General features: G+C 40.3%; 1 protein-coding gene across 9 annotated transcripts in view; it reads right to left on the reverse strand.

Annotated features, from left to right (window-relative positions):
- The window catches only part of CTTNBP2 (cortactin binding protein 2), a 162309-nt gene that overhangs the window by 26725 nt on the left and 109267 nt on the right, over positions 1-26317 (reverse strand). For 8 of the 9 annotated variants that reach the window (XR_681584.4, XM_519331.7, XM_009454063.4 and 5 more), the window contains 5 exons: positions 23152-23427; positions 20575-20670; positions 19256-19335; positions 8715-8801; positions 8533-8632 (listed from right to left, as the gene is read on the reverse strand). Coding sequence is in view for 8 of the 9 variants with exons in the window: in XM_519331.7 (XP_519331.4) it covers positions 8533-8632; positions 8715-8801; positions 19256-19335; positions 20575-20670; positions 23152-23427 (639 nt within the window). In the remaining variant the exon portion in view is untranslated. The remainder of the gene's footprint in view (positions 1-8532; positions 8633-8714; positions 8802-19255; positions 19336-20574; positions 20671-23151; positions 23428-26317) is intronic. The other variant, XM_009454062.4, reaches the window with a different exon arrangement.

Here is a 26317-nt window from a genome sequence, read left to right on the forward strand (position 1 = left end):
GCTTTTCCCTGATTTGTGTTAAGTGCATCGCCAGTTTAAGTGGCTCTGAAGCTGCTGCAGCCAGCCAGAATGCATCTGAAGGAAGGAATATTTCCTTGCATTTCAACAAATGTTTATCCAATGCCTCTTTGCTACAGGTACTGGATGCTGAGTGCTATGGCATGCCAGAAGTGACTCATTCTAACTGGGGGTGTGTAGCATTTTATTTATTTTTTTGAGCTGGAGTCTTGCTCTGTTGCCCAGGCTGGAGGGCAGTGGTGTGATCTCGGCTCACTGCAACCTCCACCTCCCGGGTTCAAGTGATTTTCCCGCCTCAGCCTCCCGAGTAGCTGGGATTACAGGTGCACACCACCATGCCAAATACAAAATATTTTTTTGTATTTTTAATAGAGATGGGAGTAACCATGTTGGTCAGGCTGGTCTCAAAGTCCTGACTTCGTGATCCACCCACCTCACCCTCCCAAAGTGCTGGGATTACAGGTGTGAGCCACTGCACCTGGCCAGCATTTTAAACTAAGTTTAAGAAATGGCACTGGCCGAAGAATGGAGCTGGGCAGGATTCAATTCTAGAAGGGAATATGGCATCAGATCAAGGTCAGAATAGTTACAAAAGCATCATCATGGTGAGCTAAAAGCTGATCCATATAGCAAGTCGGGCCAGGGCTGGGAACTTGGGGTGGTGCCACAGGAGTGGCAGGGGGCCCAGCAGTCACAGCTGCGGAAGGCAGGCTGCATCTTCATCCTGAGCTGCAGGAATAGCTGGACCCATCCCCAGTGATTCTCAGCGCTTCTGATTTAATTGCACTGTGCTAGGCCTGGGGCACTGGCATTTCATAAAAGCTCCCTAGTGATTGGAATGTGCAATCAGGGGCGAGATTTGCTGATATGAAGCCTCAGGACCAAGCCAAAAATGAAAAGTAGAAGACCCAGAATGTCTTGTTGGGAGGGAGCTACTGGTTCTGGGAATCAGTGGAAGTCTTTAAATAGGGGGATAAACAGGATTTGACTCCTGCTCTGAGATATTCATGGTGCAGAGAATTGGCTGAGGAGGAAAGAAATAGGAGAACACACCTCCTAGACTCTTACTGCTATGGTTAAGGAAAGAGATGATGGGAGCCTCACCCAGGACCAACGCACAGAATGAAAAGGCATTTTGAGACCGAATCAGTAAATCTCAGTGGCTGACTTATTGAAAGAGGGGCAGAGAGGAAATACTGGAGACAACTCTAGGTTTCCACCAGAGAAGAGGCTGAGCAGTTAATGGAGGCAGAGAGCAGATGTGACCAAGCATGTACTTGGGGAGGAGGTGGTGGTGATGGGTTATGTTTCAGGCTTGATGTGTTTGATGAGTGAAGCATTGCTTCTCTGATGCCCAGCAGGTGGTGGGGCATGAGGGTGAGGGCATTGAGGAAGGATCCAGGCTGGAGATAAAATAAATGAGTTTTCAGGCATGCTGGGGTCTCTTGGAAAGAGGCAATATGCTCATTCTCCTGGGTCCTCAAGCAAAGACTATATTGCTAGTGACCTAATACATCTCACATTCAATGGACAGTTTGTGCCCTAGACAAAAAGGGGGAAGGGCTGCTATACATAAACATTGGGTTATCTTTCCACTTCATCTTTATCTTGGTCTCCCATGAAGTAGCAATCAAGGGTCAAACAGCACAGGTTTCTTTGGGGGAAAGCTTTGTCTTCATTCGCTTGCCTCATTGCCTCAGTTTTTCATTAGTACCTACTTTTCCATCTGACCACTTAAGTTCCACATCCTTAGTCAAGGTGGGGCAAAGGTGAATTTTATTTTAGTTGAGAAATAGTATGTGTCTAGTTCAGGTTATTCTGCGTAGTTTCAGGTCTAAAATATTAACCAGCCACAGAAGCAGGAACTCATTACAGTTTCAAGGATCAACCAGTCTCTGATCAGGGCTTATGGAGAGGTGAAAGAAGGCCACACACCCCACGTTACAGCTGCAGGTTCCTTTCTACCTTCGGCCAAAAAGTCAGCCATTTGAATTCCCTTTGCTCTGTGCCACTTCAAAACGCTATTTCTGAAACCAGTCTGCTCTTTTTGACCTTTTTCTTCCAACTTTATAGGCTCTCTCAGCCCTGCTCCTCTCCTGCACGTTGGTAATTTTAACTGGACACTGTCTTTGTGAGGCTCAGGGCTACATCCCAGTTTTGCACATCCTTATATTAAAAGTCCCAGAGAGTGAATTCTGCAGCCAAACTTATCAGTTTAAAAATAATTAGCATATCGCATTTCTAGCTAAACCCAAACTGCTTTGTGTCATAGGTGACTGACTCCAAGTCTATAATCTCCCCTTTGAGGACAGAAAACAACCCCTCTTTTCCATGTGCCCTTAAACCCCGGCTCTGGAGGAACGATGTTCTGAGAGGCCAAGTGGGAAGCACAGGGCAAGCCTTTAAAGAGTCCCAGGAATGCAGGGCCCAAGGAGGTAAACTCATTTCTGGAGACTCCAATTGTCATAGTCTCCTATTGTAACAGCAACCCTATCCTCATTACTTTTACAAAGGAAAGTTCCCTTGAAAAATTCAAAGTATTACTTTAAAATACCCATCTAGTGTTTAAATTTTTTTCTGTTTTACTGTTTACAGTCACTGTAATTTTAAAAAGTATCATCTTGCTAACCCACGTCCATACTTTATACTGAGGAGAAATTTGACCTAATTCTAATATGCATTCACAGCCTCCTTACCAAATAACAGAGTCATATGACATGACCCTCTCTCAAGAAAGGGAATATGAGAAGGAAATGTTATTTTAAAATAAACACAAAGTAATTTATGCTAGAATAAGTGCTGTGTCATTTTCTTTGAAATGGTCTTTTGTTCTCTATTCTTTTCTTCATTGGCACCATTTTAATCTCCATTTAAGTTTTAGATTCTTAAACCTAATTATTTAAAATACTTTTGCTACTCTTCATTTCTGTCTTTTTGCTCACACCCTCTTTAACTCTTTTCTGTGCCTGTTCCCTGGCTTTCTTCTACGGTGTCATAGAGAGGAACACATAAGGCAATGTGTGCTGTGCTCAGTGGAAGACAGAAGTTCAGCATTCTCACCCCGTTCAATCCACATAGTTTAAGGCTCTCTCTTTAGAGAAAATAAGGTTAACCATCAGGAGTACGTGTAGAATACCTCAGGAATCAGTGTACTCTTCAGTTGTGGTACTTACCATTTGACCACTTTAATTTCTTGGTAAAAAAAGAGAGTAGCTGGTAGATAATCCCTATATGCTCATTATTCTAAACGTTTGAGTGGAATAGCCTAGAAAACCCCTTTCCTCCATCCAGATCTCTGACTTCTCTACCCTGTGGCCTCATCCATCGCCTCTTGACTGAAGGATCATTCCCTGCTGCATGCTTTCTGCACAGTGAAAGAACTGACACCACACCTGTCGATGGATCCTTCCCTGTGGCTCACAGGAGTTCTCCTGCACTGCTCTGAAGTCTCTGGTGTCCTTGTTGATTCTAATTCTCCTCTATGTCTTCATCAGCCTCCAGACCACAGCATGGGTCCTACTGAGAAGACGGCAGTGGAGGCAGAGTGGGTTTTAGGAGATGAGGGTGAACTGCAGCAGGACAAGGATGAGAGGCCAGTCCACAATGTTCCTGATGTAGATTCTGAGAGCTTTAGCTTTCATTCTGGAGCCTTGGGAGTATAACAGCAGGGAACTGTCTGAATGGTTTTTTATCCTCCAGTGAGCCCCCAGATGCCTTGTGGAGGGCCCATGGAGGGAGTGAGACCAGAGGAAATATGAAAGGTTAATGATGAGGTCTCTACAATGCCTTGAACAAGAAATTAGGTGATAGGGGGAATGGAGAGCAGGAGGAGGAGATAGAGGAAGCAGATTCCACAGAGCTTAGGGACTGCCTAGATATGGGGAGTGAGGCAGACAGGAAGTGATTATGGCTTGCTAACTTGGGCAACTGCAGTCAAGGTCTTAGCAGATGAACCTTGTATTTGTATCATAGTTTTCTTATTAAAAAGTGAAGAAAGATATTGATACTTATCAGTTACTAAGCTACATACAGAATAAAAATCCTTCTGTATGAATTTTCTTTTCTGCTTTACTGCTTACAATCATTTGCAATTTTAAAAAGTATCTGTCTTACTAACCCAATTCCATACCTTACACTGAGGAATATTTGACCCAATTATAGTATGCATTCGCAGCCTCCTTACCAAACCACAGTCATGTGATATGAAGGGTATAGAAGGATTTTTATTCTGTATTTGGAGACGACATACCATTTCCTACTCTTCCTTCTTTAACCTAGAGTGGAGTATTTTGTCCTTAGTCTATTGTTCAAACACTTCATTTTTTAAAATCCAAATTATTCTTTGTGCCTAGTCATCAATGACTCCCTTATCAATGCCTGTCTCTCTATCCCTTATCAATGCCTGTCTCTCTGTCCCTTATCAATACCTGTCTTTCTAATCTTACTTCTTTCTACCTCGACTCTAAGCAAGTTCTACTTGCTGCCACCTGAATTAAACTAATAATTCTCTTTTTCTTTGCCTATGCTATTTCTTGCATCAGAAAATTCACCAATTTATTCAAAAAATAATTATTGACAATTTATATACAAGCTAAGAGAAGAATAAGTTAAAGTGCTAGCCTTCAAGGAGCTCATCATATAACATGCGTGTGGGACAAGGCAAAACCCCAAATAATACCCTCGTTGCCTTGACATACAGTTGGGTAGAGCCCAGAAGTATAAATAAAATCCACTGCTGTTTACCAGAAGGAGTGAATCACAGAAGCTTCATTTGAGGTGTCCTTAAAGTATTTCGACAGAGGCTTTTTCTATAGTTTCCAGAAGGGCAGAGGCTATGTCTATTTTAATCACTAGTCTATAACAGACTACTCTGCATCACACCGGCCATGTGGTAGCCATGGTGTCTGTGGGATGAGAGGCATTTACATGTTTACTCCTTAATTCTAGTGGAAACTGCAGCATGAGCAAAGACATGCAGAGTGGAAAAGCAAAGGATACATAGGGAAGAAACATCCTATTGTGCTGGAGCATGGGTATCTATGTTAAAAGGGTCAGATCAGCAGATTGGGTGGATGAATGCCCTAGAATAGAAGGCCTTGAACAGCATCGACCTAGTTCACTGGGCAATGGAGAGATGCGGGATGGGGAGGGGCAGAAATCACAGGGATTTTAATCAGTGGTCTGCTGGCCTGTGAAGAATGCTCAGGGAGAAGAAACAAGAGACAGAGAAACCGTCTATGTAAAAGTGAGGAGTTCCAGGAAAGGGAGGCATAAAGTAAGATGGTGCTGATGGAAATGGATTTTAAAAAGCAGATTGAGACTGACTGGCAGGATGTGACGATGGACTGTGGGACGAGGGTGAGGGGCCCACAAATGAGAGCACCTGGGGTTCCATGTGGTTCTCATATTGCTTTTAAAAATTAGAATAGTTAGCAATATTGAAAGAACAAAATCCCAAAGTTTTTACATAAAAACCTGGATTTCTGGCTTCTTCCTGAAAGTCACAAGACCTGACGACACTGGACCTACAATTCTGTCAGCAACAAACAGCTGGTTCTGAAAGCTGCTGCCCCTCCTGGAGATGGGGGCATGCCCCATTCTCCCTGCAGCCCTGCCCAGCCTGCTTCACCTCTTCCTGTGGCTTGTTGTTACTTGGGGGCATTGAGGTTTTCAAGCCTGCCAATGAGATCTGAGTTTCCAGTGTGGGAGCCAAGAGACACGGGCCAGTCTCCAAACTGGGAAACTAGGAAGAGCAGCTCTTTTTAAGAAGATGCCCACCATAGATCTAGAAATGCTGAGTTGGTCACCTTTGCATCCTTCGTGACCTTGTTCATTGCACTCCAGTTTTCTTAGCTCTCTAAGCTTAGAGCAGAATTCAGTCTATAATTGCTATCTACCCCCATAGGGTGAGCACAAAATACTTTAGCTTCTTACTTTGAGAAGAAGCAAGATTTTAAGTTGAAAAAATGAGGGAGACATTTGTTAGATAACAGGGGAAAAATGATGTTTTGGCACTGGGGCGTTTTTAAAGCCAGTAGTGATTAAGGCCAGGCTTAGGAGCTGGACTGCTGGGGTTTGAGTTCCGTTTTATGTTCTTGCTATGGGATCTTTGAGTAGGACACTTAACCTTTTATTTCAAGTGTTTTCATGTTTATAAATCAGGGATGGGACTGTATCTGCCTCAGAAAGTTGTGAGTTAATAAATGCAGTGTTTAGAATAGGGCCTACATGGTGAAACCCCGTCTCTACTAAAAATACAAAAATTAGCTAGGTGTGGTGGTGAGCGCCTGTAGCCCCAGCTACTCGGGAGGCTGAGGCAGGAGAACTGCTTGAACCAGCAAGGCAGAGGTTGCAGTGAGCCGAGATCGTGCCACCACACTCCAGCCCTGGTGACAGAGTGAGACTCTGTCTCAAAAAAAAAAAAAAAAAAAAAAAAAAAAAGAATAGGGCCACCAGAGTAAGAGCTTACAAAATGTTAGCTACAATTAGTAACATTATCAGAAAAAAACAGCTTTCTGTAGCTAACTTTCACTAATTTCTAGCCCAAGACTGGCCTGTGTAGTACAGTGATATTCAGATTCTACTGGAATTTTCCTGCCCCTAAAATGTGCTTCTAGGTTTGTGGTATCCTCAGTGAAATCCTCAGTGCTTCCCTAAACCTGCCTCTTAATTTCATTTCTTTTTTAAAAAATTTAAAAAAAATTGTGGCTACATAGTAGGTGTATGTATTTGTGTGTATATGAGGTGTTTTGATACAGGCTTGTGATGTGAAATAATCACATCATGAAGAATGGGGCATATTTATCCCCTCAAGCATTTATCCTTTGTGTTACAAACAATCCAATTACCTTCTTCTAGTTGTTTTACAATGTACAATTAAGTTATTACTGACTATAGGTACAATTATTACTGACTATAGTCACTATCAAACAGTAGGTCTCATTCATTCTTTCTATTTTTTCAGAACCCATTAACCACCCCCACCTACTCCCCAACACCCCACACTACCCTTCTCTGCCTCTGGTAACCATCCTTCTACTCTCTATCTCCATGAATTCAATTGCTTTGATTTTTTAGATCCCTCAAACAATTAAGAACCTGTGATGTTTGTCTTTCTGTGCCTGGCTTATTTCATGCAACATAATGATCTCTAGTTCCATCCGTGTTGTTGCAAATGACAGGATCTCATTCTTTTTTTTATGGCCAAATAGCGCTCCATCGTGTATATGTACCATATTTTCTTTATTCATCTGTTGACTTAGAAAGTGCTGGCTAGGCACGGTGGCTCACGCTTGTAATCCCAGCACTTTGGGAGACCCAAGGCAGACAGATTGTTTGAGCTCAGGAGTTCAAGACCAGCCTGAGCAACATGGCAAACTCTTTGTCTACAAAAAATACACACACACACACACACACACACAAATTAGCTGGAAGTGCTGGGGCGTGCCTGTAGTCCTACCTACTCAGGAGGCTGAGGTGGAAGGTTAGCTTGTGCCCCAGAAATCGAGGCTGCAGTGAGCTGAGATCACACCACTGTTCTATCTTCCTAAGCCTGGTCTACATTTGCCCTGGCCACAAGATATAGAAGCACCCCTCCCCAACAAAGAGATTTTGAATTTGCATTTCAACCTATCCTTCTCCAATCTTACAACTGCTTCCTTCACCCCTTCCCCAGGGGTCTCTGTGGCTTTGAGCCCTAGGAGACTAAAGTCTGGTCCATTTCAGTTTTGTGTCAGAGTCACTAGTTATGCTATTCTACAGTATGCAATGCAGGGTTATGCTAATTCCACCTGTGATGAAACGTGGGGTATTAGACCCTGGAACCTAAGATTGAAAACTCATTAATAACATTACATTAATAAACATATTTAATCCCGGTGCTGCTACTACCATAGCTGTGGCAAATTACTGGACCTCTCTGTGACCCTTTCCCCACCTTTGAAAGTAGAAATAATGATACCTACTTGCATAGGGTTGTTGTGGAGACTGAATGAGTTAATTAGTTCATGTGATGTATTTCACTAAGTGCCAGCCAATGGCATAGCAAGAGTGAGGTAGAGAAAGCGGTTGGCCCCAGGTGCAGCACTAAGGGATGTATTGGTTGTAGAGAATTTATGAGTAATAAAATTTACTAAAAAGTTGATCTGCTGTGTATCACTACCACGCTCCAGCAATTCTAAACAGCATCAAAGATGCAATACCTAGTCCAGCTAGGGTGAACTGCTCCTACCACCTCCTCCCTTGGTATACCACTAGTGCCAGTAAGACAGTATGCTAGCAACAATTAATGATTAATAGCAAAAGATAACAAAAAGAAGAAAAAAATGCAGGATGCTCAACAAATGCAATAATATACACATGAAGATAATTTTTGCAAGTGTTTATCCCACAGCTGCTGAATAATTAAAGTTATCTTAAATGTATCCCCAAGCAACACAGTGTATTTTCTCTTAATGGCATAATTGAAGAACATGCCTTTAGGTTATCACAGGCAATTTGCTGAAATGTTCTTACCGCTACTAATGAACAGGTCTAGTAGCTGTTCCTTGGAAAAACCAGCATCTACTTCAGCTCTCACTATTTCACAGGAGAATCCTGCAGCCATTTGTCTGTGCTGTGATAAGAAAATAGGGTGATTAGTTCTACGCACTTGCCAATTTTCAAAGAAAAGCAGCTGATATACAAGTAATCAATACCTTCAGGCAGAGTGCAAGCTGATGTACTATGTAGTCTTGCAAGCTTCCTTCTGGGCCGTGGAAAATGACATTATGATATTGCTCAACCTATTAACAAACCAAGTAGAGAGCTAGGGTGAAGATGCTAAATTGATGAGAGAAAAAAGTGGTACACAGGTGTGGAATTCTTTTTTGATTGTCCTCATACTTTCAAAAGATTAAAAACAATATTTTAGAGATTAGCTTTATCATTGGACATGTGTACTCTCATTTGAATGTGAAACATGGGCAAAGGGTACTTAGCAAGAGCTGACACTTTATAAAAAACCACATTTTTTCCCTCTATTTTCTACAGCGAGGGTCTGCAGGGTAGCTGAGAAACACAGTTCCAAGTTCATTTTGTCCCTTCCAGAAATTCTGTAACTTTTTATATATTATCCTTTGCAGATGCTCTTTATGTGGAATTTTGTCAATGCTTATTTAGCTTGTTCGTGGTTAAAACAGTAATGCATTTCATTATGGAAATTTTGGTATATATAAAGAAGAATAAAAAATTACTGAGTGTCAGCACCCACAGTCACCGTAAATATTTTTGTTTCCTTCCAGTTTTTTCTTTGCATAGTGGCTGCGTGTGTGTGTGTATGTTTAAAAGATGGGTACATGAGTGTAATCTTTTTACAGCTGTTGTATATCAGATAATGTCTTTGTGTTGACTTCTTAGGTAAAAGATGTTTTGATGAGTATAAAACTCAGATCAACTTTATATATTATTCCATTCTGGAATTCAGTGTTTTAAAGAAATCTAGGTAGAGATGGATTACTTTCGCTTTGTCAAAAAGAAAATCTCCTGCCTGTATGCTTATATATATTTTTTAAACTTTATCCTCGTGTATAAGGATACCTCGGCCTGAGAACATGGAGTTTCAGCACGCACTTGGATGGAAAGGCAATTATCATCTACACAGGGCAAAGGCAGCGATATCTTGAGAAAAATATGGAGAGGAAAGTCAGCCTCCCACTTCTGTCATTCCAGGGCTGACACCCCTGCCCCCTGCCCAGCACACATGCTTGGGAGAAGCTTTCTTAATGGAAAGCTGGTCTTGCAGCAAGGTCTTGCAGGAAAGGACTTGGACAGGTGAGGGTCCAACCTAACTGATACAGTTGATATTGCTCAAGTGAAGAGTGAGCCACCCAGACTTAGAGAAGTTTTGAGTTTGTTCTCTCTATAATCTAGAACAGGACAATGTAAGAATGTGTGTGTGTATCTCTGTGTTGTCTCTCTCTTGTACTCTGATGAGGTTGTCCCTTTGAGATCACAGGAAAAGGCCCATCCTTTATGGTAGCTGGGATGGACTTCTGTGAAGATAGTAAAAATGCCCCAGTCCATCATTACAAGGAGGCAGATTGTGGGATATAAAAGGAAGGCTTGAAGAAAAGCTCTTAGCATAAGAGATGAACTAAACTTTTTCCCTACCCTAGGCCTTTAAGACTTGAGCTTTGGGCCGCATGTGGTGGCTCACGCCTTTAATCCCAGCACTTTGGGAGGCCAAGGTGGGCGGATCACTTGAGGTCAGGCGTTCAAGACTAGACTGGCAAATATGGTGAAACCCCATCTCCACTAAAAATACAAAAATTAGCCAGGTGTGGTGGCGGGTGCCTGTAATACCAGTTACTTGGGAGGTTGAGGCAGGAGAATCGCTTGAACCCGGGAGGTGGAGGTTGCAGTGAGCCAAGATCATGCCACTGCACCCCATCCTGGGCAACAGAGCGAAACCCTGTTTCAAGGGAAAAAAGAAAAAAGACATGAGGTTTGGCCTCTAAGGAGACTAAGGAAGGTTGGTGAGCACTTCTGGGAAGTGGAGGAAAGCCAGGCATGACCACCAGGATTCAGACCATGAGCTAAGAGGGCGGTGGTCCTTTAAGGGGCTCCTTGATGTTGGGCTTGGGACTGGGTTTTAGGCTCTGAAAAACATCATGTCTGGTAGCCTCCCGTAATATTCTCTGAGTTGGAATACTGTTCACTTATTAGTACACCTTCAATAAAAGGCTTACGGTGGAGGTGCAGGCAAGGACCAAACCTGGAGCAAGAACTTCCCCAGAGACACAGGAAAGACTACCCTAGAAAGTGCTGCTGAGGTTCTGCCTCTACGCAGTAAGGCAATGGGGCCACAAGTCTGCAGGGGTACATTGTTATTAAATAATAATTATTGAAGAGTAATACGTTTTCATTTATACTTATGAGATGGGGAAGCCTGAGTGATGTACAGATTGTACTTTTCATTAAAAAATGCTGCCCAGATATGTCTAGTTATAGCCTCTTTCTCCTAATCTTAAATGGAACATGGTAAGTCCTTTTGATATGCATAGTCATAATTTTTTTGGATTAGGACATTTTTCTCCAATTTTTTGGTAATTTCTCCTCTTCTAGTTCTCTTTAACTATAATGAACACCTATATTGCTTAAGTTCTCTTTTTTCTGCGAGTATCTGTCATCTTATATCATTATAGCTCTGTCTTCTTTTGCATTGAGAGAGCTCAAGTTAGTCTTGCACAACATGCAAAATATTCACGATCTCACTTCTGTTCTCTATAGTCAAGTGCAACTTTATGCCATTGCATTTTCAATTGTTCTTATAGTTCCTTACCTCATCCATCTCCTTTCTAACACTTTTCCTTGTAATCTAAGCCCAGACTCTACTATGACTTTCTTGCCCTGCTTTCATAGTCTACCACCTTGCATCCTGTAGACAACATAATTTTCCAAACTTTTTCTGTTTTTCCTAGTTGCTGTGGTCAAAATGTTTGTGTTGCTTCCCCTGGCTCCAATTCACATGTTGAAATTCTAACCCCCAAGGTGATTGTATTAGAAGTTGGGGTTGTTAGGAGGGATTAGTGCCCTTACAAATGAGGCTAAGGGGAACCCCTTGCCCCTTCCACCACTTGAGGATTGAATGAAAAGGTGCCATCTATGAACTAGGAAACAGGCCCTAACCAGACACTGAATCTGCTGGCCCCCTGATCTTGAACTTTCCACACCCTGGAACTGTGAGAAATACATTTCTGTTGTTTGTAAGCCACCCAGTCTACGATATTTTGTTTCAGCAGCCTGAATGGACTAAGACACTAGCAAATAATTTAAGGGTGTGTTCTTCCCTGAGTTTTCAGACTGAAAACTGTTCTGCAGTATTCTTCCAGAGGTATATGGTTGATTTGTTATTATTCGTTTATGTACTACGAAACCAGAGGAAGAATTTTGCAGGAAAGCGGGATGTGTGGACCACCACTGGCTTCACTGGCTGTCCACAAATTGGGTGGCTGAATCTCCTTCTTGGGTCAGTGGGTGGATGAAAACTTGGTGTCTGCAGTTGCTGATTAAACTCCTGGGTCTAGCAATGGCTGCAATGGAATGAACTCCTACTGTCCAACACAGCAGACAATGTATGAAGATAAACCACAGTCCCAGGAAGTGCCACAGCCCAGCAGCTCCTGTCTCCATCCCTGCTGAGTGCTTAAAGAGAATCCACCACCTGGGATGTAGCACAGTCTCACTAATCCCCACCAACTTTTTGTCCAGATATTTCTAGGACCCGCAGTCTTCGGATGGATGTGGAAAGGACTCCTGGGAGTGGAGAAGAATATCATAGTGCTGCAAAAAGCAGAGACCATGCAGTAAAGGATAAATGCCCAATTTTCTAAGTGGTATAAATCTTTTTTTATTTTTTTTTTAATCACCAGGAAGTTGGTAGAGGAAGGATGATAATATTTCCTACCTAATTTCAGGTAGGCCTCACATAAATGGGCCTAATACTCTATTAGTCTTAATGATAGTAGAAAATGCTTCCAGATTCTTGCCAAAGAGAGATTTCAGTTCTATTTTTCTGTGACTGAGGTTTTGTCAGTTTTCAAAAGTACTTCAGTGGGAAATTGTCTATTAGGTACGCAATTTGCTAGCCAGGTGCAATTTTAAACCGGAGCTCTTGAGCTTTCCAAATTAATCCCAAATCGCTATGATTTATTGGGTAGAATTTTTTTTCACAAGTAATGTATCATTTCATACCAGTGAAACAGGATACCAATTTTTAAGATTTACTGAAAATAAACAGGCTAAAGATTTTCAAGATTTACCCCAGAGATTTTCAACTAGCGTGGCTATTTAATCTTGTCTCACTTCTGAGAACAAGAGTGCTCTATTCATTATGGCCATCCTGTCAAACTGCCGACACTTTCTTAAGATTGATTTTGAAATCAAATAACATAAAGAGACCCAACTTCATAAAGAAGCTGTCTTTAGTTGCAACACTTCATTTGTTCTCAGACTGTAGGTTTTTAGGAAACACATGCGGGAAACATTCAATTTAAAATTTCATTGAAAAGGCCATTCACTAGATGTAAGCCCTTTGCATTTACATAGTCTAATGTCCCTCATGGGATAAAGCAGAAATATAAATAAATAACTGAATTAGGTAGGTAAAGAGAAAAACAAATGTATATACTTCCAGATCATTCATACATTTTAATGCATGCATTTCATTCGTAGGTTTCTCTTCATTTCAGGTATTACCAATTTTTTGTAAATGGTATTCTGTTATCTCATCAAATGATAAGTCATGTTGGTTACCATTTAAATTCTGAACAACAACAAAAAAAAACCTTAATTACTGGGAACCTGTTACTCTATCAGAACCGGGTCGAACATGCAAAGCTTTGCTAAGACATTACATATTGTTTTGAAGTTATCATATTTCTCCAAGTAATCAAGATCTTGGGTATAATGAATATATATACTCCATGCTTCCAGCAGAGGGCTCTAAAGATAGATACGTAGGCAGATCTTTTGGGGAAAGTGGGATATAAATATTCTAATTGTATTGAAAGGAGATCTGTTCTTTGAAAAAGATCAAACACAACTTTTAAAATTACAGTCTTAATTGTAGTTACCAGAATTATCCCCTAAGTGCACATTTATAGTGTGACATTTCTGCTTATTGATAAAGGGACACTGGCCTCATTATCACAATTGGTACCAATCCCTTTTATTCTTGTGTCTTCACAGACTATTCAGGAAGCTCATCACATGTCAATTAGTGCTTTGTGAGCCAAACAGATTCTGGATTAAATGGAAACAAGTGACCTCAACAATAGACCATGCATCTCTATTTTTTTTCCTCCACAATGCTTTCCTGCGGAATGGGGTTTACCAGAAGAGCTGTGATTTCCACTACTGTTGATGTGGCACCTGTAATGTGTTTGCAGAGCGGTGGCATTTTAAAGCAATAAATCCCAAGTTTTATTTGGAGTTTCACTTGTGTCACACACAGTGTGAGGAAAAGGAACTTCTGTCCAGAAACAGTTCTAGGCCAGCTTGTGCTGACTAAACAAAAACGAAAAATAAAAGGGCATTATGGAGCCAATAAAATTGGGACCGTTAAAATCACATGTTTTATAGCTACAAATTTCATTCCACCCATATCTGACACCTGATTTAAAATAACTAATTTACTTGTGACTTTAGAGCCACTGATGGCACAATTACGGTCTATTCATTAACATAAAATTTCCCCAAACAATATTGGTACATCCAGCATTTGGAATATAAAAAACTGGAATTCTTCATGGTAGAAAGCATTTTAATCATTTGTTGAGGTCCCTTTTAAAGAATAGGTATAAGAGTAATAGGAATTTAAGAGAAATTACAGTTCACATACATAGCAGACTGGGTTACTAACTTCAAATATAGACAGGTCCCCATGTATTGATACACACATAATAATTTGGGTATTACAGCTATTTCAAAAACATAAAACTATAAGATGGAACTTTTAGACATAACTGCTCCCTTGTCAGCCAGCCTCTGGAATTCATGAAGTTTTTCTGCTTTAGACCTTTTCTAGGCTGACATTTACTGCCCAGGATCCTCTTCCACTATTGCTGTGGAAGTCAAATGTTCCACTGGTAGCAGAGCTGCCTCTTCCTCATATCAGGCAACCAGCTGCTTCCCACTTTCACTAGGACCTCACCCAGGCTTGCTCCTCCCTTTCCTAAGGAAGATCAGGCTAGAGCTGGCCCTCTGCTACCAGGGTTGTGGGATGTCTTAGACACATAACTATCACTTACAACCTTATTTTTATAGGAAAGTAGCAAACTTATTTTGGGAATGTACGGAGAATAACTAGGCTCTCCTAGTGATGATTCTCAGTGACTGGCATGGCACATATTGAAGTGAATGAAAAACAGGTAGAAGAAACTCAAGGATCCCATCCTGGACATTCAGAGTCTTAATTTTAAAGAAGTACTCAGATCAAGATGATCGAACTCCAGCATTTTTTCTAATATCATAATTACTCATAGTCACTGAATTATTAAAACACGAGGTTTCAAATAACCTAACAAAAATTGCAACTGGCTAAATGTTTAAGTTAATGCAAAAAATTCAACAATTACAATAAATTACTAGTGATTCAAAACTCAATTGGGTTGAATATTTCCCCTATTAAATCAAGGGTGGAGATTTAAAATGTACTTGTATTATTTTTAACAATAAAAGTATTTAAAAATAACATCATCTTAAAAAACAGAAACAGAATCCTGATTTAAAGTCTTCACTACATGTGGTTTTCTGCATATGGGTTTTAACACATGCATTTTATATAATATATTTGCATACATAGTAACAACTGGTACTGCAATGCTTAATCAATAGGCTAATAACCTAGGCTAATAAACTATGATTACATGCATGAGTAGGCAGAAAGGCTAGTTTCAATTCCTTGGGTCCCACTACTTAATTGCTGAAGACGCTGGGTAAATTACTTTGAGTCTTTGTTTATTTACCTGTAAAATGTAACTTGTATGGAGTATCTATCTCATAGAAAGATTAAATGAGATTATCCATATATTTAGAATAGAGGTTGGTGTATAATAAATGCTCAATAAAAAGTTAGCTATTCAAAAGCAACTATCATCAGAGTGAACAGACAACCTACAGAACAGGAGAACATTTTTGCAATCTATCCATCTGACAAAGGTCTCATATCCAGAGTCTACAAGGAATTTAAACAAATTTACAAGAAAACAAACCCATTAAAAAGTGGGCAAAGGACATGAGTAGACAATTCTCAAAAGGACATTCATGTGGCCAACACATGAAAAAAAGCTCAACATCACTGATCATTAGAGAAATGCAAATCAAAACCACAATGAGATACCATCTCACGCCAGTCAGAATGGTATTATTAAAAAGTCCAGAGACAACAGATGCTGGCAAGGTTGTGGAGAAAAAGGAACACTTTTACACTGTAGGTGGAAGTGTAAATTAATCCAACCACTGTGGAAGACAGTGTGGCGACTCCTCATTTCTTTCTAGAGGGAGAAATATCATTTGACCCAGCAATCCCATTACTGCGTATACACCCAAAGGAATATAAATCATTCTATTACAAAGATACATGCATACGTATGTTCGCTGCAAGACTATGGATAATAGCAATGACATGGAATCAATCTAAACGCCCATCAATTATAGACTGGATAAAGAAAATGTGGTACATATACACCATGGAATACTAAGCAATGATAAAAAGGAATGAGATCGTGTTCTTTGCAGGCACATGAATGGAGCTGGAAGCCATAATCCTCTGCAAACTAATGCAGGAACAGAAAACCAAACACTCCATGTTCTCACTTGTAAGTGGGAGCTGAATGATGAGAACACATGAACACATGGTGGAGGGGGTGGAACAACACACACTGGGGCCTGTCACAGTGGGGGCTGGCGGGAGGGAGAGCATCAGGAAGAATATCTAATGGATGCTGGGCTTAATATCTAGGTGATGGGATTATCTGTGTAGCAAACCATCATGGCACACGTTTACTTATTTAATAAACCTGCACATGTACCCCGGAACGTAAAATAAAAGTTGAAGGTAAACAAAGTCAATTACTACATTTGTATATCTACTGTACAGATTTCCAACAATTCAACACACATCAATGTGCCTGTAGTTATTTGTGGAACTGGGAAGCTATGCCATTCTCTGGCTCAAATTCCCTCAGTGGCTTCCTATCCACTTGGAGTAAAATTCAAAGTTTTTACCATATTCCTGCATGATCTAGTTTCTGATCATTTCCCAGACTTCACTGTCAACCTAGATACATTTGTGTCTGTGGTTCCCTGTACCTCAAACACCCTCCACAAGGCAACTCTCTTCATTTCATTTGTTTTTCAGTCCAAATGTCATTACAGTAAGATCTTTCCTGATAACTCCATCTAAAAATAGTGCTTTCTGCCTCCCCTTCCACCCACTCTTTATCTCCTTGTCTGCTTTATTTTTCTTTACACTTGTGTTGGTGCTGGTCATCACATTACATGTCCATTTATTCATTTGATATTTTTTAAATCTGCCTTCTTTACCACTAGAAGGTAAACTGTATGAGGCCAGGCAATGTGTCTTATACATAGCTCTATCCTCAGTTTCTAAAACACTACCTGCATTTAAGAGGCTATCAATAAACAGTTGTGAAACAACTGAAATAACAGGACACAAAAATACATAACACAGGGCCTATGCTCTTAAGGGGCTTATAATTGTTTATGGAAGAGAAAACATTCACAACCATTATGATATATTGTTGTCTCAGTCACTTTAAATTTTGCAGTGACTGCTGAAATAAGTGATACATTTTTATTATATTCATTCAAGAGTTAATTGTTGGATTAAAGAAGTCTTTTATGTACACTCACTGAATTCAGTATAGAATCAACAACAGTGTTTGGTCTCTGATTTGCTGTTAACTGGTAGTGAAATTATGTCTTATGTATAAGCAGACACATATATAAGTGTACTTGGAATATTTTACATATAATGTGACTAGCAGACATTTCATTTTACAGATTTGCTAGTCAATGCTAATTTGCAGTTATGTTTTATCATCTTAATGGATGAAGGAAAAGCCCTGGGTCAGAACCTTGCCTTGTACGGAGAAGCTGACAAGGGGGAAGGGGAGAGAAGGGAGTGGTTCTACCAGCTGATTCTACTGAGAGACTGAGGCTAACATTCCTGAAAACCAGTTGATCACACCCTTCTACCTTCACTTAAGCCAAGTAATGATATAGATCTCCTTCCCATCACAGGCATACTGTCATGCTTTTAGGAAGGGGGACAAAGAGTAAAGCAAAGAAGTCAAAGTATCAGATTCAGGAGAATCCACCTTTTCTACATTGTGAGGCTTTGAATGTTTCTCTGCTACTGTGGCTGCTGGTACAAAAGCTAATCCTAACTGTGAGCCTGGCTAGATGATCAATGGAATGGTTTTGAATACTTCTTTTCATAAGGGGTGAAAACAAAGGCATCAATTCACAGTCTATGGAAACAACTTTTGTCAAGGGTCATAGTTCCAACTCATTTATTTAAAAGGGTCATCGAAATTAAGGCAGCAAGCAAAATTATTGTTTAATGTTTTATACCAGTAGTATTAGTTTTAGATAGATAGATATACACATCAGAGACTTGCATAATCCTGGCTTCATCACTTGCTAGATGCATGACTTTGAGCATTTTACCTCTCTCTGTTCAGTTTCCCCATCTGTAAAATGGATGAAATTATCTCGTAGGGATGTTTTGAAGAATAAATAAAATAAGTCATAACAGCACTTGGCATATTGCCTGGCATGTAGTAAGTATTTAATGAATGCAAAGCATTACATTTATCCATTTTACATTTATAATTTGCTACTTTCTTTTAATGATCATATTCTTCTTCTTCCTTTTAGTAACAGACCACCTGGTTTTAGGTGGGTGCACAATTGCCCAGCAAAAGGCTCCACTTCCCAGCTAGGCACCGACAGGTGTCTTAAGTTCTGTTGAATGGGATGTGGGCAGGAATGATGTGTGCAATTCCCCTGAAAGGAAAGGCCTGCCCTCCAGGCTCTCTCTTTCCAGCTAGGAAGCGGGAGTGGGAGTGGTGACTACCTTTGACCAAGCAACACAAACAACATCCCAGGGAAGAGTGGAGCAGGGAGAAAGGGTGCTGAGATCCTGGGGAGGTCACCCTGCCACTTCTCCCTCCTCAGGCCTCTCACCTGCTGGGACTTATATGTTTAAGAAAAATAAACTTCTATCCTGTTTAAGCTGTAATTATTTGGTTTCCATTAAAGTGGCCAAATTAACCTTCTCACTAATGCTAGCATCTTTACTCAATTTTAAATTATAAAAGTTTATAGTAAGGCATCTTGATATTTGTGGCCATTCCCTTTCATATTGATCATCATTAACTTGACATCAAGTCCTTGTTAAAGGAAGACATCCTGCTCCTGCCCAAATTATGGCATTTCACAGGTCACAGGTGGTCTCTGGATCCAGGCAATAGATACCTGGATGACAGTGACAGAAATCCAGACTATGTAATGGGCAGCCTGCCAGGGAGGGGGCTGGTGGGGAAGGTAACAGTGTCAGAGCACAGGGTGGGAGGGCTTGCACTCCTCCTTTAAACATAAAAATGGGCCACCCAATTTTCCAGTGGCAGGGATGGGAAACACAGGTCTCCACCCAGCAGTGTCCACCTACCAGCCTGAGGTAGTTCTGCATCATCTGGAGAGGGATCATGGAGGCATAAGTCACACTACTGAGGCAGCCTTCTTGAGGACCTGTAGGAAAGGACAGATGAAGAAAAATGGGTGCTCCCTTGTTAAATATAAACGATCAAAACACAACAGAATCTATCATAGAAGATGAATGTGTTTGTTGACTTATGTAGGCAGAGCTGACATTTGGCCAGGAGGCACCAATGTGCCTTTCTGTTGTGAAAGTATCCTCACACTTTGTTCTGGCTGATAAACTGCCACTGCTCCTGACCTCCCAAGAGCTCCCAGCTGTTCCTTCCTCCACCCCCTGGGATGCCCACCTACCTCCCAGCAACCACAGACAGGGCCTCCCGATCCCAGCCCAAACACTGTGCCCAGTATCTGCTGATTGCTGGGCTCAATGTTTTACAGTTCATAAGTAAAAGTTATCATAGATCATTGCAATCCTCAGAAAGCTTTAGCCTTGGCCACCGTTAGGTCCACTGACAATACTCGCCACCCCTCCCCCCAAGTTCTGCCATTCTCTCAATACATTGTTTGGGCCTAAAGCAATTTTCTGGGGTGGCCTCACACTTTTCTTTAAACTTCAGTAAGTCCAGTTCAAGTAATAAAATAAATCTTTATTAGTTAAGATTGAATTTTCAGACTCCATTCCCAAGTATGGGAAATACATGATGAAATCCATAGCTGTTTAGCATCAAGAGCTGGGAAATTGAGTATTCCTATACCACTTAGTGGCAGCATGACCTTAGGCAAGAATATCAATCTCTCAGAGCCTCAATTTCCTTGGATATAAAATAGGGATAAGCAGAAATGCATATCTCATTGGGTTATGAGAATTAAATGATTTGATACTTATAATATGCTATAAACAACAGGGTCTAGCACATAGCAGGTGCTCACTAAACATTAGCTTGTACCATCATGATCATCGTATTAAGCATTATTAAGCACAGTAAAAAAAAAAAAAAAAAAAAAAGACATTTCTCTTTTAACACAGTCTCTGTCACTCTCTTATCAGCATGCCAGTTTGGCCTCTGGTTTATTTCCAGTGAGTGATGCAATCAGAATGACAGGAATCAATGATCCAGACAGACATTACCATGGGTGTCAAGAACATAGCTTTTGAGTTTTCCTCCCCTTAATCAAACATTTTAAAAGCATCTAATTACCTAGTGATGGAACTCACATGTGCGTGGCTAGAAGACGTGGGATGAAACGTGAAGATTTAAGAACTGGTGCTCTGAGGCAGCCATGAAGCAAACACTCTTTAAACATCACCTTAGTTAGGGACATCCTTACCTGACAAAAGCACAGTGATGTGCTCTGCCTTATTCTTCCTCATAAAGTCCCACGGGGACTGCGCGAAGCTCTGACCCACTGACCACGGCACATTTCCTAGTTCCAAAAAATGAAATAAAATGTCAAGGGAAGCTTATGAGTGGTTTTTCTCACAAGGGTAAACATCTGCTCTCTTCTGTGAGAACCCTAAGGAATTCAGAGCTTTAATTGTCAAAGGCATGTACGGAACACATATAGGGCCACACAGGGGGTTAGCTCCCTAATGAAATTCTTGTTGAAGGTTGAAAGGAAGGCTTTCAATCTACAGACTTCTCCAAAGCAGCCCATAGGAGGGATTCAGGGAGAGATCTAGAAAGCAAATACATCCATTCAAATATTTCTAGGGTTAAGCTCTCAAGAACAAGGCTGTCCGTAATCTAAAACTGTTTCAGGGTTCTTCCAAAGCTTGTTTCTCAAAGCCTGAGCACTTTGGGTGAGATATGAGATCATTTATGATCTGGTCCCTGAGCCTCTTTCCAGCAAATTTTTAGATTCCAGGAAAAAAAAAAAAAAGATAATTTCAGATGCTCAGAACAAGGCAGGCCTTCTCCCATTGTGGGCCCTCTGCTCACTCTTGTTCTGAAAGGGTTCCACTTCATAGGTATCTTCCCTGGGGGGGTGATTGGTAATAAGTATTTGTTTTCATTTGTTTTCATCTCTTCCTTCCACAGATCAATTCTTAAATATCTATTCTCAGCATGCCTCCAATATACATGCACACTCATCTGTAATTGTGTTTATCTGCTGACCTGAAGTTCCTTTCATGTAGCTTAGGTTATGAATCCAGCAAACTCACTTACATACACACAATAATAACACTAATAATTACCAACTGTGAAGTGGTTACAGCGAGGCACTAAACTAAGTTCTTTATCCACAAAACTCAACGATTTTTGGATGTGAAATGCTACTAGGGTGCTCTATACCTCTGAGACAAGCACGAACACTGCAATAATCAAGCCTTAGCATGCACTGCTCACAGAGGTAAACTTATCTGTTGGCAGTGAATATCCATCTGCCTTTGTCAGTTTCCACATTAGCTGAATGAAGGCTGATGGAGGGCCATTTCCTTCAAAACACAGTTGTACTGACTTTGTTTATCAGACCCTGGGCCAGAACCACATTTTGAGTAATACTCCATGTGTGGACAAAATGTGTTCCTAAGAACTGAATCATTTCTTAATGCAATTTTAAGTACATTATAACAATTCTATAATATATATATATTTTTAAAGAGATGGGGTCTTTGTGGCTCAGGCTGGAGTGCAGTGGCTGCATCATGGCTCATTGCTGCCTCAAACTCCTGGGCTCAAGGGATCTTCCCACCTTAGCCTCCGAGCAGCTGGGACTACAGGTGCATGTGACTGCACCCACCTAATTTAAAAAAAATTGTTTTGTAAATATGAGGTCTCAGTATGTTGCCCATGCTGGTCTTGAACTCTTGGGCTCAAGTGATCCTTCTGCCTCATCCTCCCAAAGCACTGGGATTATAGGTATAAACCACCATGCCCAGCCAATAATAGTAATTTTAATGATCATGCCAAAGATCCATAAAATCAAGTTGTCATGAATACTCTTCTCTAAAAACTAGTAACATGTTTTGAAAGTGAATAAACATATATGGGTAAACAGAATAAAACACTTTCTGATACAACAATCTGACAGATAAATAGCAATGGTAAAAAGCCCACTTTTCCCTCAACCTTGGACCTTTCTTTTCCAATACGGTGCTGTTGAAAGTACACAAGCTTTTCTATCAGACAGAATATGATTTGAATCCTGTCTGCTTTGCTCACTAGTTCTGTGCTCTCAAGCAAGTCATCTTGTACGGAGTTATCTGTAAAATGACACCACTGAAAGGACCTTTTATAAGCACCCAATACAGTCCTTGCAAAGGAGCAGATTTCCCATAGAAGGTAGTTCTCCTGGACCAAGAAGAAAGGAACTAATCAGGGACACCTAATATTTACAGAGAACTTACTATGCTCAGCAGAAAGCAAATCTCGTAAGTTCCTTGGAATCTGTTTTGTGCTGTCTATCAAATTGAAATAACCAATTACCACCCTGATTCATCCCATGTGGGAGCATTGAATATATCTTTATTAAAGTGGTTCTTTCAAGTCTAGACTTCATCAGAAAACCTGTCCTGGAGATAAGGTACTAATGCACTACAGTGCTCCTGGCCCAACCCAAGAACAAATTTTGAGCTGTGTTCAGTACTTGTGCAAAAGCAAGCAGCTGTGGGGTGTTTAGTTTCTTGCATTTATCTAGAATAGCAAGTGCAATCACAAAGCCTCATCAAGGGCTTTCATGTTTTTTACTCTCTGAGTATTATTTGGGGCATAAAAGCATTTTTATATTAACAGGCAACATTACATAATGGCTACATTGTGAATACTCAAGTTTTTCAGCACCGGCAGCTGCCACAAGTAAGCTTTGAATATGCTTAATCAATGAACTAAGAATCAGGTTATGAAACCCACAAACATAAATAAACCCAGAAATTTCACTTTCTCTCCGTCATAGGACTGCTGATACCTAGCGTGATGGATCGTATGCTTCTTGCACTGAGGCCAATGTTGGAATCAGTGGTGTTATTGCAAGTCACGTCTTCCAGACTCCACCATCCATCAGAAGAGATTGCCTGGAAATGATTTGTCAGAGCTTGACTCACTGCTTTTGAAAAATCATCCCATGATGTCTGTTTGCGGATATTTAAAGCACATATTGTGTTTTCACATTCCAAGTCATCAGAACCATAGTTGCTTGGTTCAATCTCACCCACTGAAATCCTTAAGGGTATTTTAAGAGCATCTGTTAGAAGAGTAAAAGAATTAGGAGTTAAAAAAATCTGGACAGAAAAAAAAAGTAAAACTATTACATAAAATAAGCAGATATAAACATTTAAAAATTATGAACCAAAGCTATTTTATTTCATTAAATAACATTACATTGAACGTTCTTACACTGGAGTAAACTTTTGTCTCCCAATCTCTTCAGTTTCTTTGGAAGCACGCTGCATGAACTGTCTCTTTCCTTGTATCTTTGGCTTTTTCTATTTCATTAACTCTTTCCCATCAGCAAGATTGTCAAGTTTTAAAAAAAAAATCTGAAAGAACTATAACCTTCCCTTGACCCTGAATTCTCTATATTCTCCTTTCCTTCATAGATAATGTCATGGATGAGGCAGGTTATAGTTGGACAGGTCGGGATGCTTAGGATAGTAACTGAGAATCATATAGACCTTGGGTTGAGCCGCAGAGTCAGGGTCAGCCTCCTATAGATGTGTGTTCTTGTAAATTGATCTCTCTGTACCCCAATTTCTTCCATAAAATGGAGGGAATGTATATCGAGTTGGTGTGAAAAATAAATGAACTTACTTTTGTAATAGATTTTACATATTCTTATGTGGTAAATACCAGTAAGTATTTGATAAATGGTTAACAAGGTAGCAGGAATTAACTTTTGAAATGCTCTTTCCAATTTCTCCGACTGAGGCTCCAGCGGAGTGGGTAGCACCCCCACCTACTTCTGTTCTCATGACTGAATTGTATGCTGAGTTACTTGTGTTTGTTTCCAAATACTCTATGTTCATTGAACTGATGACTATAATTATTGAATTAAGTATTCCATAAATTGATGAAATATGAGATACTGTTCCTATGAAAACTAAGTTGAATCCTTTAGAGACAGTTTAGGAACTGTTAAAAAATTTTATCTAATGAGGTATAAATGGGACAACTATATGAAATTAGAAATGGTTTAATAATCTCTGGACAGGTATTACCTTTAGTTTGCTTCATAAATGTGTTTAAGCAGTCAAACATTAGAAATCATAGATGATGCATCAAAGGTATGTTTTTTTCAAACAAGAGTATGTGAAATTTTAATCAGTAGAACCTATACTAAAGACCTCTATCTAAACTTTGGTAAAAAATTCCTTTGTATGCTTTAAAATTAAAATGTTTTAAAACAACATGTGTTTATATGATCCTCTTCTTAAACTTAGATTTTTCCATTAACTAATCAACTGCTGGATTACTTATTTTCCATTTTCTGACTCTCAGTCATCTTACTTATCCACAGTATCTGGCACAAGTGATCTCTCTTTGCTCCTTGATATACTCCTCCCGGATCTCCTGTACCTCCTCGGTCGCTCTTTAATGTTGTTCCTTTGTTGTTCTCTCCACCTTTTCCAGACTTCTTAATGATAGTGTGTTTCGGGGCTCCTTTCTCTATTTATTTTGTGCATGTTCATTCCCTTAGTGATCTCATCCAGTCCCATGACTTTAAATATCACTGATAGACTGCTGACCTTCACATTTATTCACCCACCTCTCACTCGTCTCAGGAATTCCTGCTGACTTGACATCTCCACACAGATATCCTAAGAGACATCTCAAATTCCTGCATCCAAATCTGAACTCCCCAACTACATGAGAAAATCTGTTTCACTCACGGCCTTTCCCCCTAACAAGTACTGGCAACTCCATTGTGCCAGTTGGTCAGACTGAACACCTTGAATTACCAGACTGAACACCTTGAATTATCCTCCCTCTCTCACACTTCACATTCAATCCATGAGGAAGTTCTGTTGACTCTACCTTCAACTGTATCCAGAACCCAAGTCCTTCTCATCACTTCATCTGCTGCATTCCTACACTGAGCCACCATAATTGTCTCTCACCTGGAATACCATATGCATGTACTAACAGCTGTTCCTGATTTATCTGTGACTTCCTATAGTTGATTCTCAACAAAGCAGCCAGTGCTACTGTTAAAATGTGCATCAGATCCCATCTCTCCCACAATCGAACACTGCAATGGCTACCTTAAGTTCTTACAATGGCCTACACATTCCAACAAGATCAGGCCATGCTCCACCCTGTAACTGCTCTCCTGCACTCAAACACTGAAATGGCTACTGCTCTGACCCATCTTCCTGCTTCTCTTTCCTTTTAACCCAGTCACCCTGCCCTCCTTGCAGTTCCTCAGACACAACAGGAATACTGCTACCTCAGGCCTCTGTCCAACTGGTGCTAAAGCTTCTTGAACCTTAGATATCCACATAGCTGCCCTGTTCACCTCCTTCAAGCCTTGGCATCAATGTCTCATCAGTGAGGCAAACTTGGGCACCATTTTAAAAGCTGAAACACACCTTTAAAATCCTCATCCCCCTTAGTCTTTTCCATAGCATATCTCACCACCTCACAATGCCAAAAAATAAATTTTTCTTATGTTTATTGTTCATTTTATCTCTTAATGTTAGACTATAAGCTTCAGGATGAGAACAATCTTCTTAAAAATTTTCTGACTTACATCAAGTGGCTAAGATAGTGACTGGCACAAGAGCAGCTCAATAAGCATATGTTCAATGAATTAATAAAAAGGTGTTTATTCAACACCTTTGATGAAGAAAACTATTCTACCAGAGATTTTTTCCACTGTCTTTCCATATTATTCTCAGCTTAAAATAATCAGCTTCTATGTAACTGCACAAAACTTGTCTCCCTGTTAGCAGTAACTTCTATTTGCCAAATGCAATCGACTCTTTTTAACCCTTACAGTCTAGGGAATGTGATACTATTAAATTAATTCTTCCTGTTGGAAAGGTCTCCTAACTTGAATCCAATTATACCATTGTTTTCTTTTTCTTCTTCTTTTTTTTTCTTTTTTTGAGACAGGGTCTTTCTCTGTCACCCAG

The sequence above is a fragment of the Pan troglodytes genome, chromosome 6, assembly GCF_028858775.2.
Source record: "Pan troglodytes isolate AG18354 chromosome 6, NHGRI_mPanTro3-v2.0_pri, whole genome shotgun sequence".
Taxonomy (NCBI): Eukaryota; Metazoa; Chordata; class Mammalia; order Primates; family Hominidae; genus Pan; species Pan troglodytes.